Here is a 16,172-nt window from a genome sequence, read left to right as displayed (position 1 = left end):
AGATCCTTGTGGAAGATAACGTTTCCTGTTTAACATAATAGTGCAAAGGAAGTCTACATAGAACTTTAAAGTCATTATCTATTAGAAATCTCTTGTATGAAGCTTCAGGCAGAGGGTGAAGACATAGAAGATAAGTTTATTTCAGTGGAATATATTGCTTAACCATCTTCATTATGTTAAGTATCACAAGAAAGACGATGACTAATTTCTGTTAGCCATTTGCTGTTTTTAGTGGATCTATGTGTTAAGGCTATACCTTTGCTTTCCAAAAATGCCCAGTAGAACACATATATGTGTGATTGTAGGTTGTTGGGTGTGGGTCTCAGAAAACAAACCAACCAACCAACAGCAGCAACAAAACCCAAAATGCTGTACCTGAAATATACCTGAAGCAGTATCTGAAAGATCTTCTCATTACAGATTCTTCCTTTATATAGTTCTCTTGCCACATGAGCACCAAATACAATTGAAGCAGTAGACATTAAGGATGGACTCATATGTGGAATTTTTCCTTAGGAAACACATAGGGAGCAGCAGTCTTACTCACCGGAGCTGTATAAACAATTCAGGCAACCTAAGGACATAAGTGAAGGTTGGCCAATCTAGTTGACCAATCTGTAGGCAACAGTAGCAGGCTTTTCTTATTCCTTAGTTATCTCTGGTAACTCCACCCAAACTGTCACCAATAAACAAAGCAGCTTAGTTGAGGGAGTTCTCTTGTGATCCCATATTTTCATCTCTGAGCCAGGTACCTTATAAATATCACATTCGCTGGCCATGGTACTGATAGGTTCTAACAATATTAATAAAGAATTTAATGAATGGTAGCAAATAACTCTAGGCATTTTTTGCCTTTATTAGGTCCCCTGAGTTCTTTTCACTTGTTTTTCTCATACTTATGTGATCTTATGTATGATTAGGATTATATCTAGCCCTGTTAGATAAATATGTGTTATATAAATGGCAGGTATCTAGCAAAAGTTTGTTAAATGAATGAAAAAAATTGCCTTGTCAGATTCAATTTTTTTTATATGCCCTTTTCTCTTCCCCATAAAACTAGATGGTCTTTGAGGAAATCTTGTCATTTTCTCAGTGATTTATTTCTCTGAAATATTTCTTTGTCTTTTCATTCCTTGTTTTCTCATCATCTAAAACTGGAGAATAAAAAAAAAGAAGACACAATCCTTATTAAAATAGTTTTCTGAAGGCCAGTTCCCAGGATGCGTTTTTGAGAGATAAGTACAATTATTTACCTTTAGCCCAAGACTGACCTTTTTTAGTTATATAACTTTTTTTGCAGTTTTTCTAGTTCATAGGATTATATCTTTTGACATGAAAGAGATCACAAGTTACCTAATTCAATCCCTTAATTCTAAAGAGCAGCACTCTGAAGCCAAGAAAGGTTAATGATTTCACCTCAGTAATATCACATTCAACATTAAAATCCTAGTCTTTCCTCCACTATATTCTTGTAGGTATTTTTCATAATTCCATTTTATCAACAAAGAAATTAAAGTTGCAGAAAGATTGAGATATGTCCATAGTATTAAGTAGCAGAGCTAGAACTTTTGAGCTTAGTCCAGTGCTCTCTCTCATCTACTTTCTTGCATCCTATCTAGTCTAAGAAAAAACGAACTAATTTTATTCTTCAGAATTTATCAGGACTTGTGTCTTAGATTTTTGCCTTTGTATAAAACATATTTCATGCCTGAAGTGCTTTCCTTCCTCTTTCCTTGAAATCCCAAGGAAACTTAAAAGACTCAACTCTAGTGAAAACTTCAACATAAAACCTTTCCTCATCCTTCTTGTTGCTGGTATCTCCCCATACCTTAAAATAAGAAAATTCTGTATTTATTTTCTTTTTTTTTATATTTAATTCTCTTTATGTATATCACTTTCCCTCAGTAGAACATAAATAATTATTGAGGCCAAGAGATGTTTTTATTTCTGCCTTTACATTCACAATGCCTAGGACAGGAGATGAATAATTATAATCCTAATCACTATCTCATATGATTGTTTCTTGAGAGACTCAATTAAAATAATCAACACAAAGCACTTTGCATACTATGTAAATATTAGTGACTTATTACTGTTATGTTTCCTGAATAAATAGTTATGAATTAATAATGTTTTCAAATTTACAGTGTTTTATATACATTATTTCAGTTGAGCCCAGCAATTCTGTGAGGTAGGTAGATACAATCTTATTATTTTGATTTTATAGAGGAGAAAACTGAGGCTCTCAGAAATAAAGTGATAATTTGCCAATGATTAGACACCTAGGCATAATAAGTGTTTACTGTGGACTTTTAAACCCAGTCACCTTGACTCCTGTCTAGTCTACTATAATAATGTAAAATGGATGTTAAGCCTAATGAGATATCATGATGAATTAATATCACTAAAAATTAGTTAATTCTCCATCATTAAGCTCCTATTGTTCCTACAAGCTTTTGTGGAGCTAATCCCTGAGTCTGATGACTGTCCCAACATTCATATTGCATACAGAGTGTGCAGATATTGATACCATTAATACCTTTTCCTCTTTTGGTACCATTTGGACTTGTTAATTTCTGCTAAATGAGAAGATAAAGAGAGTAACTTTTAGGAAATAGTTGGAAAAATGCCTGAAGTTCTATAAATAGAGAGCTTCATATCCTTTTTCATCTCTGCTTCCTTTGTTATTGAGAAAACAAGATCTCACAGTTGTTAAAACACTGATAATCAAGAATATCTAAATCCCAATCTGATTTTAGACTCTTACTAGCTATATAACTTTGTCTCAGTTTCCTTTTCTGGAAAATGGGAACAGAAGTAATACTTCCTTCCCAGGTTTTTTATGGTGATAAATTGATAGAAAATTTGTAAAGTGCTATGCAAATTTGGAAGCAGTGTCTGCATATTAGTTACTATATAAATGTTATTATCATTACTGTTGTTATTTCAATTTCTTACACTAGACTCTGAACCTGAATTCTGAATCTTTATGTGTCAATTTCCTTTTTTCAGAAAGTAGGGGGGCAATGGTAACAAATTAATGCATAGCATTACTGTAAGAAATGGCTAATTTAAATCATTGTCATTTGTACTTATGTTCTACAAGAACCATAAATCTTTTCTTAATCAATAATCAATTTAGTATGCTGTCATACCTGCCAAAAAGAATAAAGATATAAGGTTTAAAGACTGAAAACACTCTATATTACACAAAGTTATATGAAGTAGATACTCTGATATATTTTTCTTTAAAGCAGTTTTATCATTCTTTTATTATTTCTACATCATTTTGAATTATCTTTCCTTTTTTCCTTTAGTCAGAGAGTCATCACTTGCCACAAAAAAATAAAAAAAGTTAGAGACAATTTAGCCAAACAAACTAATATCTTGGTCAAATCTAATAGTATATGTACAATTCCACATCAACTATGCCCCAAATCTTCTATGCAGGTAGGAAGTGTACATTTCTTCAAGTCTTTGCTAGTGCCATGCTTTGTCATCAAAATTATATAACATTTGGGGCAGCTAGGTGGCGCAGTGGATAAATCACCAGCCCTGGAGTCAGGAGTATCTGGGTTCAAATCCGGTCTCAGACACTTACTAATTACCTAACTGTGTGGCCTTGGGCAAGTCACTTAACCCCATTTGCCTTGCAAAAACCTAAAAAACAAAACAAATTTTCTTAAAATCATTGTGTGTGTGTGTGTGTGTGTGTGTGTGTGTATGTATTCTGGTACTGCTTCTTTCTGTCTATCCCAGTTCCCATATCTTTTCATGCTTTTCTGAATTCTTCATATTTGTCATTTCTTACTCTGAGGCTATATTACATTAAATTTGTGTGTCTATTTATGGAAATATATCTATTTCTATCTATATATATTCATAAGGAAGAATATAAATTGGGAAATAATACTAGGTAAATGTTAGTGAAAGTCAATAATTCTAATGTTTACTAATTAACAGAATTTTCAGTAATTTCCATTCTTATTAATAAATATTATTTATTATTGATAATTAGTTGGTAATTGATTATTAGTAATCATAATTATCTTCAACCCTCCTAAACTTGTTGTTTCCTCTATTCTGAAGCCTAGAGGATACATTTCTAATTTCTTTGATGAATAAATTCATGGTATTCTCCAGTTGAGAAGATACATTTAAAAATTCTTTATTTGAGTGTCTATATTTGAGTATATTTAAGATATTGCATTTTTTGAAAATGAAAATTTAAATGTCATTGGCCTTTTTTCCTATTAGAAATTCTTAAGTTTTCTCCATGAAATTTTTTCATTAACCCTCTTTGCCTCAATTTCTTCATCTATAAATGACTCTCAGAGACTAGTAATACTCCCAGTAGAAACTAGATCAAAACATATATGATGACAAGCAGCTGACTATCTTGAAAGGGCAACTGTATACTCCTAAATTGTCCTCATTGTTAGGACATTTTTCTTTACATCAGTCTTATTCAAAAGCTGTCTCTCTTTCATGTTACTCTAGTCTTTTTTTTAAGAAGTTCAGCTTTATTGCAATTTGATACTTGTTAAACTCTGCAATTTCACTCTATTACTACAACTTTCAAACCAACCCCTAAAACATACTATCCTTTAGTTATTTTTTTCTTCCCCATCCAAACCTTCATTGGTGTTTTATATATATATATATATATATATATATGAAATCAATCTTTCCTCTTACTTTTCCAGTATCTTGAGGCATCTGTGAACCACCTCACTTGACCCATCTACTGTCTAACTTTATATATCACACACACACACACACACACACACACACACCATATACACACATATATAGTTATGGTTATATAAATGGTGTGCTCATTTACAGGGTATGCATGTAATTAATATCAACGTTTATATATCACTTCTTATGTATGCTTGATCTTTATTAACATTTTGTGTTGGTTTGGTCAAGAAGGTAAAAGAGTCTTTCTTACTAGCCACCCTGTCATGTAAGAGGAAATGAAGCCTATGGCTTTCATACTTTCACACAGCTAGAAAATATTAAAACTAGAACTAAAACCCTGATCTTCTGATCGTATCCCATGCTCTTTACAGTACTGATACTACCTTTGAATTTTGTTGAAAGTGATTATCCCTAATGAAGAGGATACAATGGAACATTCCATTGAGAAGAAAAATAACCTTAAGCTTCAGCAAGGGAGGAAGGAGGATAAGTTCAGTTAAAGGGATCATTTCCCAGCATTTTGGATATTTAAAAATTGAAGCATATTATTTTGTGATATTATAGAAACTCCCTAGAGATTTTTGAAAATAATAATAATAATTCATCTGTCTGGAACAAATTAAATATGGTCATAACTGAAGTCTGTAGGATATTCTGGATGTCTTTTCAAGGTTTTTTGTTTTGACTAATAGCATCCTTACATTATTTCTCTAATTATATTCAAATTGAATATAAGATCGCTTTTTTAAAATATCAAGTTTTTCTATTAAATTTTCTATTAAAAATTAAATTTCCTATTCATTGTCCTTTCCTTCCTATATGTAACATGTAACATAGCATTTGATGCATTGATGAACTTACTCAAGGGTAAAAATTATCAGTAAGATAAAGAGCTGATTTTGAATTCTGAGTTCAAAGATTTGTTAAGTCCTTTAAACAGTTTCACTTGTTCCTTCCAATAAAGCTATAAATGAAGTACTAGTGATATTATCACCCCAGTTTTACCAACAGGGAAGTTTAGACTTGGGGAAATTGTGACTTGCCTATGAAAACAGATGAAGAAGAAAAAGAGTACAAAAAAAAATGGTATCTGGTTTTGTTGTTTAAACATTTCAGTTGTGTCTGACTCCTTGTGACCCCATTTGGGGTTTTCTTGGCAAAGATATTGAAGTGATTTGCCATTTCTTTCTCCAACTCATTTTATAGATGAGAAAATTGAGGCAAAGAGGGTTAAGTGACTTGCCCAGGGTAATATACCTGATAAATATCTGAGGCAGGATTTGAACTCAAGAGGATGATACTTCCTGATTCCAAACTCAGTGTTCTAATCATTCAGCCACCTGCCTGCCCAAGTATCTAACAAAGAAGGACTAAGAAGGTGATAACTAGTTTAGTACTGGAGGTAGGATTCAAATTGAGGTCTTATTTATGTAGATGACCTTGTAGAGATTTTTAAACTTTTGGGGAGGTGGGTAGGGGTTAATATGGTCTTTTTTAGCAGTCTGGGGATATTTATAGGTCCCTTTTCTCAACAATATTTTTAAATCTATAAAATACATAGAATTATAAATGAAACCAATTATATTGCAATTCAGTTTTTTTAAAAATGCTTCTTGTCCAAACTATTTTGTATGTATTTTTGTATTTTTAAGGTTAACTTCAGCTTAAGAACCTGAGCCTTATAGTGAGATTAGTAGACCCTAGTTAGTTTTCATCATGCTTTCTTCAGATTATTTAGAACCAGCTAAGATATTTTCTAATTGCAGATAATGAGACCTATTTCAACTAACTGATATTCTGTCTTCTTTAACCCTCAATCTTCAACTAATTATCATTAGTAGAAAGTATTTACCCCCTTTTGAAAAGACAGTTTTTAGAACAAAAATTGAGTCCCAAGTCTGTGTATTTTGTTAGGCATCCTAAGCAGAAATTGAGGAACGAACTTGATGTAAGTGAACTCGGATTTCTTTTCTCAGAATTGAAACTTTGTTTGATTTCCTTCCAGGAAAATTTACAAAGTAATAAATATTATTTTCATGTCTTATTGTTCTGTAATACATTAAGTAACTAGGTGAAATTTGCTATTAATGGACAATTATGAAATAAACTGTATAACTATAACTGTAACAACCAGTACTTTTGACTTTAATTCAGTAAAAATGAGACATCATTTGCATTCTTTTAGGTACAGATGTATAATGAACTTAAATTTTGATTTAAAGGAAACTTGTAAATGTGATGTCTTGAGTATCTTGAACAATCAATTTGTATTATTTTAAAGATTTTTTGATCACACTGACCTACAATTTTTAAGTGTTTTCACCACTGCTAGTTAATTTAGACTCATTCTTGTCACAAAGGATACATCTGTTCTCTTGCATGTATGTATTTTGAAAAATTTTGTTTATTTTTCTAGTAGCATGTGGCAGCCAATTTGTCAAAATACTTGGCAGATTTGTAAAAAGAAAGAAAAAGGTAGTGATTTTTCTAAGTTGTATTTTTTTTTACTCTTTGTAGAGAGACAACATTTGTTCACAAAAGGAATAGAATTGAGTGTAATAGGATATAGCAATGATTTAGATTACTTGACCATTGTATACAAAGAAATTTAACTTTACAATAATTTGACTTTCAGATTATATTATCTCTTGGTTTATGTAGTATGTTTTGAAGTTTGAATTGAACAACCACACAATATGCAGGGTTTTTTATTAGCATCATTTTTCTTTATACATTATTTAAACTTATTACCTTCTACTCCAAATGTCTTGATAGATTTTCCTTTATGTCCTTTTTAATGGAGCAATATCAAATCTGCCACTATTTTCTTTACCTAAAAGCTCTACATTTTATCTGAAGTACTTTGGAAAGTTGCCTCCAAGCTTATCATTAAAGTCATTCATTTCTCATCTCTTTTATGAGAATCTGATGGTTTTAATATGCAGTTCTCAAAAGTATAGATAGCTTAATTATCCTTTACATTTTCAAAGCTATTTTATCTGGACAAAAAATAATAAATATGGTTGTATGAGTTTTCAGCTGTGTGCAATATAGATATATTTACTGTTATCACCTACAAGTTAATAAATTATGATGCTGCAGCATTTGCTATCCCCAGTTCTTTTGATTGTGTGTTTTTACTGTTGACAGGGACATCCTGCTGATCTTTCAGAAGATTTGGAGAATCCTGACTGGAAGATGAGAGAGGTAGATTATTTTTCTTTCATTTATATATAAAAATCATTCATGATTCCTTTAAAGGTATTAACATCAGGAAAAAAGTTCAATGACTTTCTGATTTTAATCATTGAATAAGACTTAAAGGGGAAAATGTGGAAAAACATCTTTTAAAGATTTAAGAGTTATGATTACTTTAGGAAGAGGTCATACCTCAAGACTGATGAAGTATACCTACAACTTTTTGGCAGATTCTGGCTTTTTTTCCTTGACTGCTTATTTGTTACAAAGGAGGGCTTTTGTCTTTTGAGTGGAAAATTGTGGCAATAGTGAGTGGGGAAGAGTTAGTGAAAAAAAAAGAAAAAATCAGTGTCAGTGAAATATTTATGAAAAAATACAGTCAGCAGAAAAGTTCAAAATGGTTAAGAGAAGTATTGCTAATCAAATTGTTAAATTTAATATATACTTTACAAAAAGTTGAAGGTCATAGAAATTCACACAAAAGAATTTCATATATATATATATATATATATATATATATATAAGTATATTTCTACATTTGTTTTTTTTCCCCTATGGAAACTTACATGTTTGATATTTTGTCAAGTTTAGATTAAAAAGATTTAATTATATAAAATTCAATAATTTTAAAGATATAACACAAGCATTTCTGTAAAAAGAATGGAATTGTGGATGATTGATTGATACCAATCCTAGGACTAGAAGTACCCACATATCCTCCCAAGAAGCATTAGATAGCCAAGGAATTGTCTTTGCCTACCTGGAGGAAGAAGAGTAAGTAGTTTTTTCAAACTCTCAAATAGGAAGAGAGAAAGGGGGTCAGGAAAAAACATGGTACCTCAGAGATCCTTTATTTTTTAGCTGTAGCTTCTACTACTACTTTACTCTGTCTACTCAAGTTATATCTTCCTTTATATCAGGATTGAGTCCTGTTTAGACCTTTTTCTTTTTAGGCTTGTAGGTAGCACTATGCCTTCCATATTTATAGCTTCAACCAAAGATAAAGGTCAATGAAAACATCCTTTTCAAGGAAAAATTCAATTCTCAGTCAGAAGTTCTTGTGGAAAATAGAGAGTTCTCTTCTCTGTGTAGAATTATGGCTTTTATTTGGAGTCCTTTCTCTAAGACTAATTTTACTTGGTGGAATTGAGTGAGTGGTAGGGTTCAAGGGCTTGGCCAGCTAGGGCATAGATCTAATAATTTGGCACCTTATTCTAATCATCTAGAAGGGAATTATATGCTACTTGATAATTGCAGTATTCCCAAGGACTTCCATGTAAGCTGCCTCATAACACCCCAAATACAGTGATTTTCCTAGTTCTTTCATTTATATTTGAGTATTCTTCCTTTCCTCTAGGTTTCCATTTTATATTTCACATTTCTCATATTTAATGCTGTAAGGAATTTCAGGGACATCTTGTCTAAATTTCTCATTTATTTGAAGAAACTGACATATCAGAGAGATTCATTGACTTCACTGAAGTCACATAGTAACTAGTAGAGGTAAACCTTGAGTCCAAGTTTTCTCATTCCAAACCTAATACTGATTTCTTTCTGTTGTACCACACTGTTGATAGGTACCCCATTTTCTTTACTATCAGCAAAAGTGCTTCTAATTGATTTTTATCTGGTAACCCCCAGATCAGCAAGATATTCAGAATTATAAGTTATAAATATACTCTGAATAAAGGTCATTATGGTTTGCTGTATGAATTGACTTTGGTACATAGATTTTATGACATTAGTTCTTAGTTCATCAGAAACTTTTTTTTGCTTTCTTTTAAAAAGAAACAGTTTTTGGATTTCTGAGGTGATAAATAAGTGACATATTTCTGTATGGGTTTAAAATTTAGCTTGTATATTCTACTTTAATAAATAATTTCCAGTGACCTTAAGATTTTTTTTTATGATTCTGTTTTTTAATTCAAGACTTTCCTAGGTCAGAGCAATTAGTGACTGATCTACTAATAAACTCTTTGTTTTCCTGGTGAAGTCTATGTTTTGTAATAGTGTAATAAATAATTATTAAGTAAGTGTTACATGTTGTTCACCATCTAAGTCATTGGAGGGAGATAGAGAGGTTAGATAACACAAGATCCTTGTACTGTAGAAATGGAACTTGTTGATATTAAATTAAATTAGAATGGTATTAAAAAAAATTCTCATAGTGTTAAGAGTGGTAATTTCTTTGTGAGACCCAGGAGCAGAAAAGTCATAACAGATTTGGGGAAATTAGAGGAAACTTCCTGAAGATTGAAGCATTTGAATTGATCATTCAAGGATGATTAAGAATTTAAGAGCTGGAAGGAAACTTTCAGGGAATGAAATGTAATTTATTTTGTTTGGAGCATAAAGTATAGATATCCCTTCCACATCATTTCAGGTTTCCCCAAGATGGTTTCCATATATCACAGATATATAAAAAAATTAAATGGGAATTTCTTTGCAGAAGTTCCAGATGACACAGAAAAAGTTTAGAAACTTAGAATTGCATAAAATATATGCATTTTATTGTATAATATCAACCCAAATTTTATAATAAGGTACTGTAAACACCTAATCAAAGACAAACAAAAAAAAGGGGAGGGCCAAAAAATTTTATCCAAATTTTCCAAATAGTGGAGATGCCTTGCCTTTAACCCAAGCAACATGGAAGGGATAACTGTACAGAGAATGCTAGAGACTAATACCTTAGCACTAGATTGTGGGGGTCTTGAATTCCAGACTTTGGAGTTTGAATATATTTGGTATCTAGGTAATGCAGTGACTATAGTGCTGGACCTTTACAGGTTCAAATTTGGCAGGTAATTTAACTTATGTTTGCCTCAGTTTCCTCATCCACATACTACCTACATCCCAGGGTTGTTTTGAGGGTTAAATGGATATGATTATATATTTATAGACCTAAACTTTTTGAGAGAGGAGGCTTTGCAGAGGAAATCTTGTAAGCAGACAGTCTTGAAAGTATTCCTTTTTTGGTAAAAACAAACAAACAAACAAACAATGTTGCCCTAATACAACATGACACTGAAAATGAAGAAAGTGAAAATATATATATACTTCAGTTTGCACTGAATTCATCAGTTCTCTCTCCCTAGAAGTTGGATTGCATTTTTCATTAGAGTTTTTTGGAATTGTTTTACAGTTACACATTATTCAGAGTAGCTGAGTCTTTCACGGTTGATCATTGTTACAGTGTTGCTGTTATATAGAATGATCTTGTTCTCATTTCACTTTGCATTGGTTCATATAAATCTTCACAGATTTTTGTGAAACTGTTTTGTTCATTATTTCTTAAAACACAGTATTGTTGCATACACACTTGTTCAGTCATTCTCCAATTCATGGACATTCCCTGAAATTCTAGTTTTTTGTCACTGTAAGAATATTTTAATAATTTTGTTACATATGGGTTCTTTCTCTTTTTTTTCTCTCATCACTACGGAATACAAATCTATAAGTAGTGTTCAAAGGATATGTACGGTTTTATAGCCCCCTGAACATGTTTCCAAATTGTTCTCCAGATTGGTAAAGTTTATAGCTCCACCAACAATGCACAGTTTTCCCACATCTGCTTCAGCTTTTGTTATTTCTCCTCAAGTTAGCCAGTCTTGGATTGGAGAATATAGCTTTACTGTTGTCCCATATGCATTCAGACATCATCTATTTTATATTTTTTATATTTTTAGGAAAATACTTTTCAGAATTACAAATAATGAAGATGATTTGTTTAAATACAAAAAGAAAGATTTAGAATTGATGTTATGCCAATAAACTATACTTTATGATTATAGAAGATAGATATGCTCTGCTCATATGAAAGAAATGCTCCACGTCACTATTAATTACTGTCACTATTACTGTGAATATTTTTGTACAAGTGATGTTTTTACCCTTTTTCATCATCCCTTCAGGGTATAGACCCAGTAGTGATCAAACAGTATGGCACATTTTTGTTGCCCTTAGGACAAAACTTTTTTTTTTTGTTTTGTTTTTTGTTTTTGCAAGGCAATGGGGTTAAGTGGTTTGCCCAAGACCACACAGCTAGGTAATGATTGTCTGAGGGCAGATTTGAACTCAGGTACTCCTGACTCCAAGGCCAATGCTCTATCCACTGCACCAACTAAAACTTCTTACAAAACTTCTTACAGAAAGTCAAAGAACAAATGGAATAGAGAAGAATAGAGGAGTAAAAGTGAACTGAGTTCTTACACAGCACTTACTGCCTTCCAAGCACTCTGCTAGTTGCTTTACAAATATTATCTCATTTGATCCTCACAAAGCCTTTGTAGTTGTTTTTATTATCACCATTTTATAGTTCAGGAAAGTGATTTACCCTAATTCATACAGATAATAAATGAGATTTGAACTTATTTCCAGATCTAGCACTCATTATCTGCTTCCCTCCTAGCTGCTTCTTATAAAACAAATAAAATTAACAATGTACTTTCGAAATTGTTAGTTGCATTGTGTGTGGGTATGTGTACACACACACACACACACACACACACAATCAGGTATATATATATATATATATATAACAAATATACACACTCATGTATTATGCATATAATACATATATATGGTAATAAATAATAAAGAAATAATAAAGTCTTCCATAATGGAAGCAATATCCTAAATGGAGTTAGGAACTAGCTTCCCTAATGAGTTGAACCCATAAATAGGTCTTATACCTGAGAGGAATGGATACCTGAAAAAACAGTAAGTGAACTTCATTGTCCCCAGAATTCATTATAAACTAAATTCAATTCAGCATAATTCTGAATTATATATTATTCAGGAAACTGTAACTGTCATCTAAATTGGAGTATAAAAACCCACACTTGCATGTGGATTTCTTATTAATGTAGATGAAAAAATTGACTGATATTCTTTATAGTTATTCTCTCAGATCAGAAAGACAGTACCTATGCTGAAACTTGAACAAGACATGAATTATTGAAAAATGCAAAAGAAGGAGTGCTTTTCATGCATTGGGAAGCACATATGAATGCATGGATGCAAAAGGTAGAGTTTTGCATCTGGGAAATTGCTAGTGGTTTAGTTGAATCTGAATATATAGTATGCAAAAGGGACATATATTGAAATAAAGTTTGAATTGTAGGTATGAACTAAGCTATTGAACACAGTCATATAGACACACACACAGCTACTGTAGTATATTAATGTCCTTTTTATTTATGAGGAAACTGAGGCCCTGGTATATATTAGCAAGTTCTAGAGGTTGAATTTATTTCCTTTGTGTTTCAACCATACCAATTTTTCATTTCCTCCACTACAAGTAGGTAATTGCTTTGATAATAGTATTTAGCATCAACCATATTTCTATTTTAAAATATATGTAATATGGATGTTTCCCAAAAGACCTTTTACAACTGCTAAACTTGCAAGTGTTGGTTAAATGTAGTATAACACAGTTATTGTCAATGGGATGCAGGTGTTGGCATAATTATATTATTAGCAACACTGTGGTCAAATTAAGACTTCTTTACATGTAGTGTATTCCTGATAAATATCAATCTGTTGGCTTACTGGATCTAGAAGATCAAAAGGCACTGCATATGGTTCTAATAAATCAAGTACAGTCATCAAATCTACAGCCTGTTTTCTTTGGCTAAAACTGCAGAGTTTTACTTACAGAGCCTTATCTATTCCTAAAGGTTCCCTGCCAAACCAAATTTAACTTAACCAAGGGTACAGAAAATATATTATTCCCCAGCTGCACTCTCTGTACTTCTGAAGTTCAGAAATACTATTGTTTGGTTATCTGTAATATTTGGGCTTTTTCTCTTCCTTGCTTTTATAGTGTATGAATGATTAGGGTTTATTCATAGATATTTAAAGTTCAGTTAAAGATTAGAGGCTGGGAGTCATGAACCTTTAATCCAGAATTTAAATTTATGTTAAATAAAGTAGGCAATAAACTTTCTAATAATGTATTAATCAATAAAAAAAAATACTCAGGTTGTTTTTTCCTTACTTGTAAGCATCAGTAAATACTTTGTATACTTTATGCAAAGGGAGGGGTAATAGTTAAGCACACTTTGTGATACATTTACCCTTAGACTTTGTATTCTGTATTGAGAGTTTGAATTAGAAGGAATAAGAGAAAGGAACCAGTGTTAAGAGCACTATATTCAGTCAAAAGACCTGGGTTTGAGTCCTAATTCTTCTGTTTATTAACTGTGTGTGGATATGGGCAAGTCATTTCATCTTCTGATCTCTGCCTTATCAATAAAGTGAAAGTAGTAGTACTTATGCTACTTACTTTACATAATCACTGCCAGGAAAATGCATTATGCTACTTAAAACACAATATAAATAATAGTTATTTTTTAAAAACCAAGGATAATGATAGCTTCTGGAAAAAACAATAGATCCTTTCCATTTCACATATATTTGTTTTCCTCCTTCTTGAAAAGAATGTTGAATTTGGAGTCAGAACATGAATTCTAATTCTGACTGCCATTTATTTATTCGAGACAGTGATGAGAGAAAATTCCAAAGGATTCATGATAAAAATTGCTAACCACCAAGAGTAAAAGTGAGAGAGATCTAGAGAGAACTGATGAATTCTGAGGGCATACTGAAATATATCTGTCTCTGGACCTCACTTTGAAGGGATTGGACTTAATGATTTCTAATATTCCTTCTAATTCTGAATCATTGATCGAATGTTCTCAGTATGATCTGCTTTACTGGATCTCATACCTTTCTCCTCTCGCTCTATCTCTGTCTCTGGAGAAGGATGACATCTTAAATCTTGGGTTCTATGGAGCTTTTCTTAGATCATTTTTTTGATCAGAGTCATTAAGTCTTTCATAATTGATCAACATTACGGTATTACTGCTATTATGTACAATGTAATTTGAGACTTCATTAGGGTCATGGTCTAATGCTGGGACTAGTCCATTTATGTTACACTTTGCTGAAGGATTACAGTATTACTATTATTGTGTACAGTATTCTCCTGGTTCCACTCACTTCACTCTGTATCAGTTCATAGATGTTTTCCCAGTTTTTTCTGAAACCATTCTACTCATAGCACAAAGTATGCCTAGCTCTTTTGTAGAGTCATCCCCCCCCCCTTTTTTTAGGTTTTTGCAAGGCAAACTGGGTTAAGTGGCTTGCCCAAGGCCACACAGCTAGGTAATTATTAAGTGTCTGAGACCGGATTTGAACTCAGGTACTCCTGACTCCAGGGCCGGTGCTTTATCCACTACGCCACCTAGCCGCCCCTCATTTTCCCTTTTAACTTAGCTTTTCCAGCTTTGTACTATTGTGCTCTTCCCTCTGAAGTACTGAAATAAGTTTATATTCTAATGCTATGTAGAATTCGATTGTCATATCTCTTCCACTGGGCAAAAGGACATTCTGCCCATAGAGCTCTTAAATTCTGGGACCAGTGAAGGATTGGAGTTGGGACAGTAATAATAATAATAATGATAATAATAATAATGATGATAATAATAATAATAATAATATTTGGGGCTTCCTCCAAAATTATTATTATTTGTAGAATTCTTTATTATTTGTGAATTGCATTATGCACATTTAATTTAATTAAATATCAAAATAATCTTATGAAGGAACTATGACCTGTATTATTATTATTATTGCTATTCCTATTTTGTAAATGAAAAAACTAAGGCTCATTGAAATTTAAATGATTTCTCTGTAGACATATAGTGTCATAAGCTAAATTCTAATCCAGATCTCCCTTGACTCTGAGTTTAATGTGCTTTATACTTTGTTCTGTTGTTTTTCATATGAGATACTTTCAAAGTGATTTCCTACTAGTTTTGCTATAATTTTAAGTTCAGTGGTCTCAAACATTTTGATATCAGAATGCTTTACAGTCTTAAAAGTTATTGAGGATCTTCTCTACTACCAAAGAACCTTTGTTGATGTGGATTACAACACATTGATAATTATCATATTAAAAATAAAAATATCTTTGTATTTTGAAAATAATTTTGATCCCATAGGCCTCCTGAAAGGGTCTCAGGGACCCCAGGGATTCTCCAATCTGCACTTTGAGAGTCACTGTTTTAAGAGATTTTCCTAAAAGAACTTTGCCTATAGAGATATCTTCCCATTACCTAATTTTCCCATATGAACTAAGACAATCAGCCTGTTTCCTTTTTATCCCCCAAACTATTATTTTTTCACAGCAGTGCATTGCACCTAGTAGGCCCTTGTTGAATTAAATTAATATATGTGGGGCCTGGTTTTCTTAAGACTGA

At 32.1% G+C, this 16,172-nt stretch overlaps 1 protein-coding gene across 9 annotated transcripts in view; it reads left to right on the top strand.

The window, feature by feature from the left end:
• MLLT3 (MLLT3 super elongation complex subunit) overlaps nt 1–16,172 on the top strand; it is a 363,248-nt gene that overhangs the window by 304,834 nt on the left and 42,242 nt on the right. For all 9 annotated transcript variants that reach the window (XM_074208795.1, XM_074208796.1, XM_074208790.1 and 6 more), the window contains one exon: nt 7,858–7,914. In XM_074208795.1, coding sequence (XP_074064896.1) covers nt 7,858–7,914 — 57 coding nt within the window. The remainder of the gene's footprint in view (nt 1–7,857; nt 7,915–16,172) is intronic.

This window comes from Macrotis lagotis, chromosome X (genome assembly GCF_037893015.1).
Source record: "Macrotis lagotis isolate mMagLag1 chromosome X, bilby.v1.9.chrom.fasta, whole genome shotgun sequence".
Lineage (NCBI taxonomy): Eukaryota > Metazoa > Chordata > Mammalia > Peramelemorphia > Peramelidae > Macrotis > Macrotis lagotis.
This window is presented reverse-complemented; position numbering and strand designations above follow the sequence as displayed.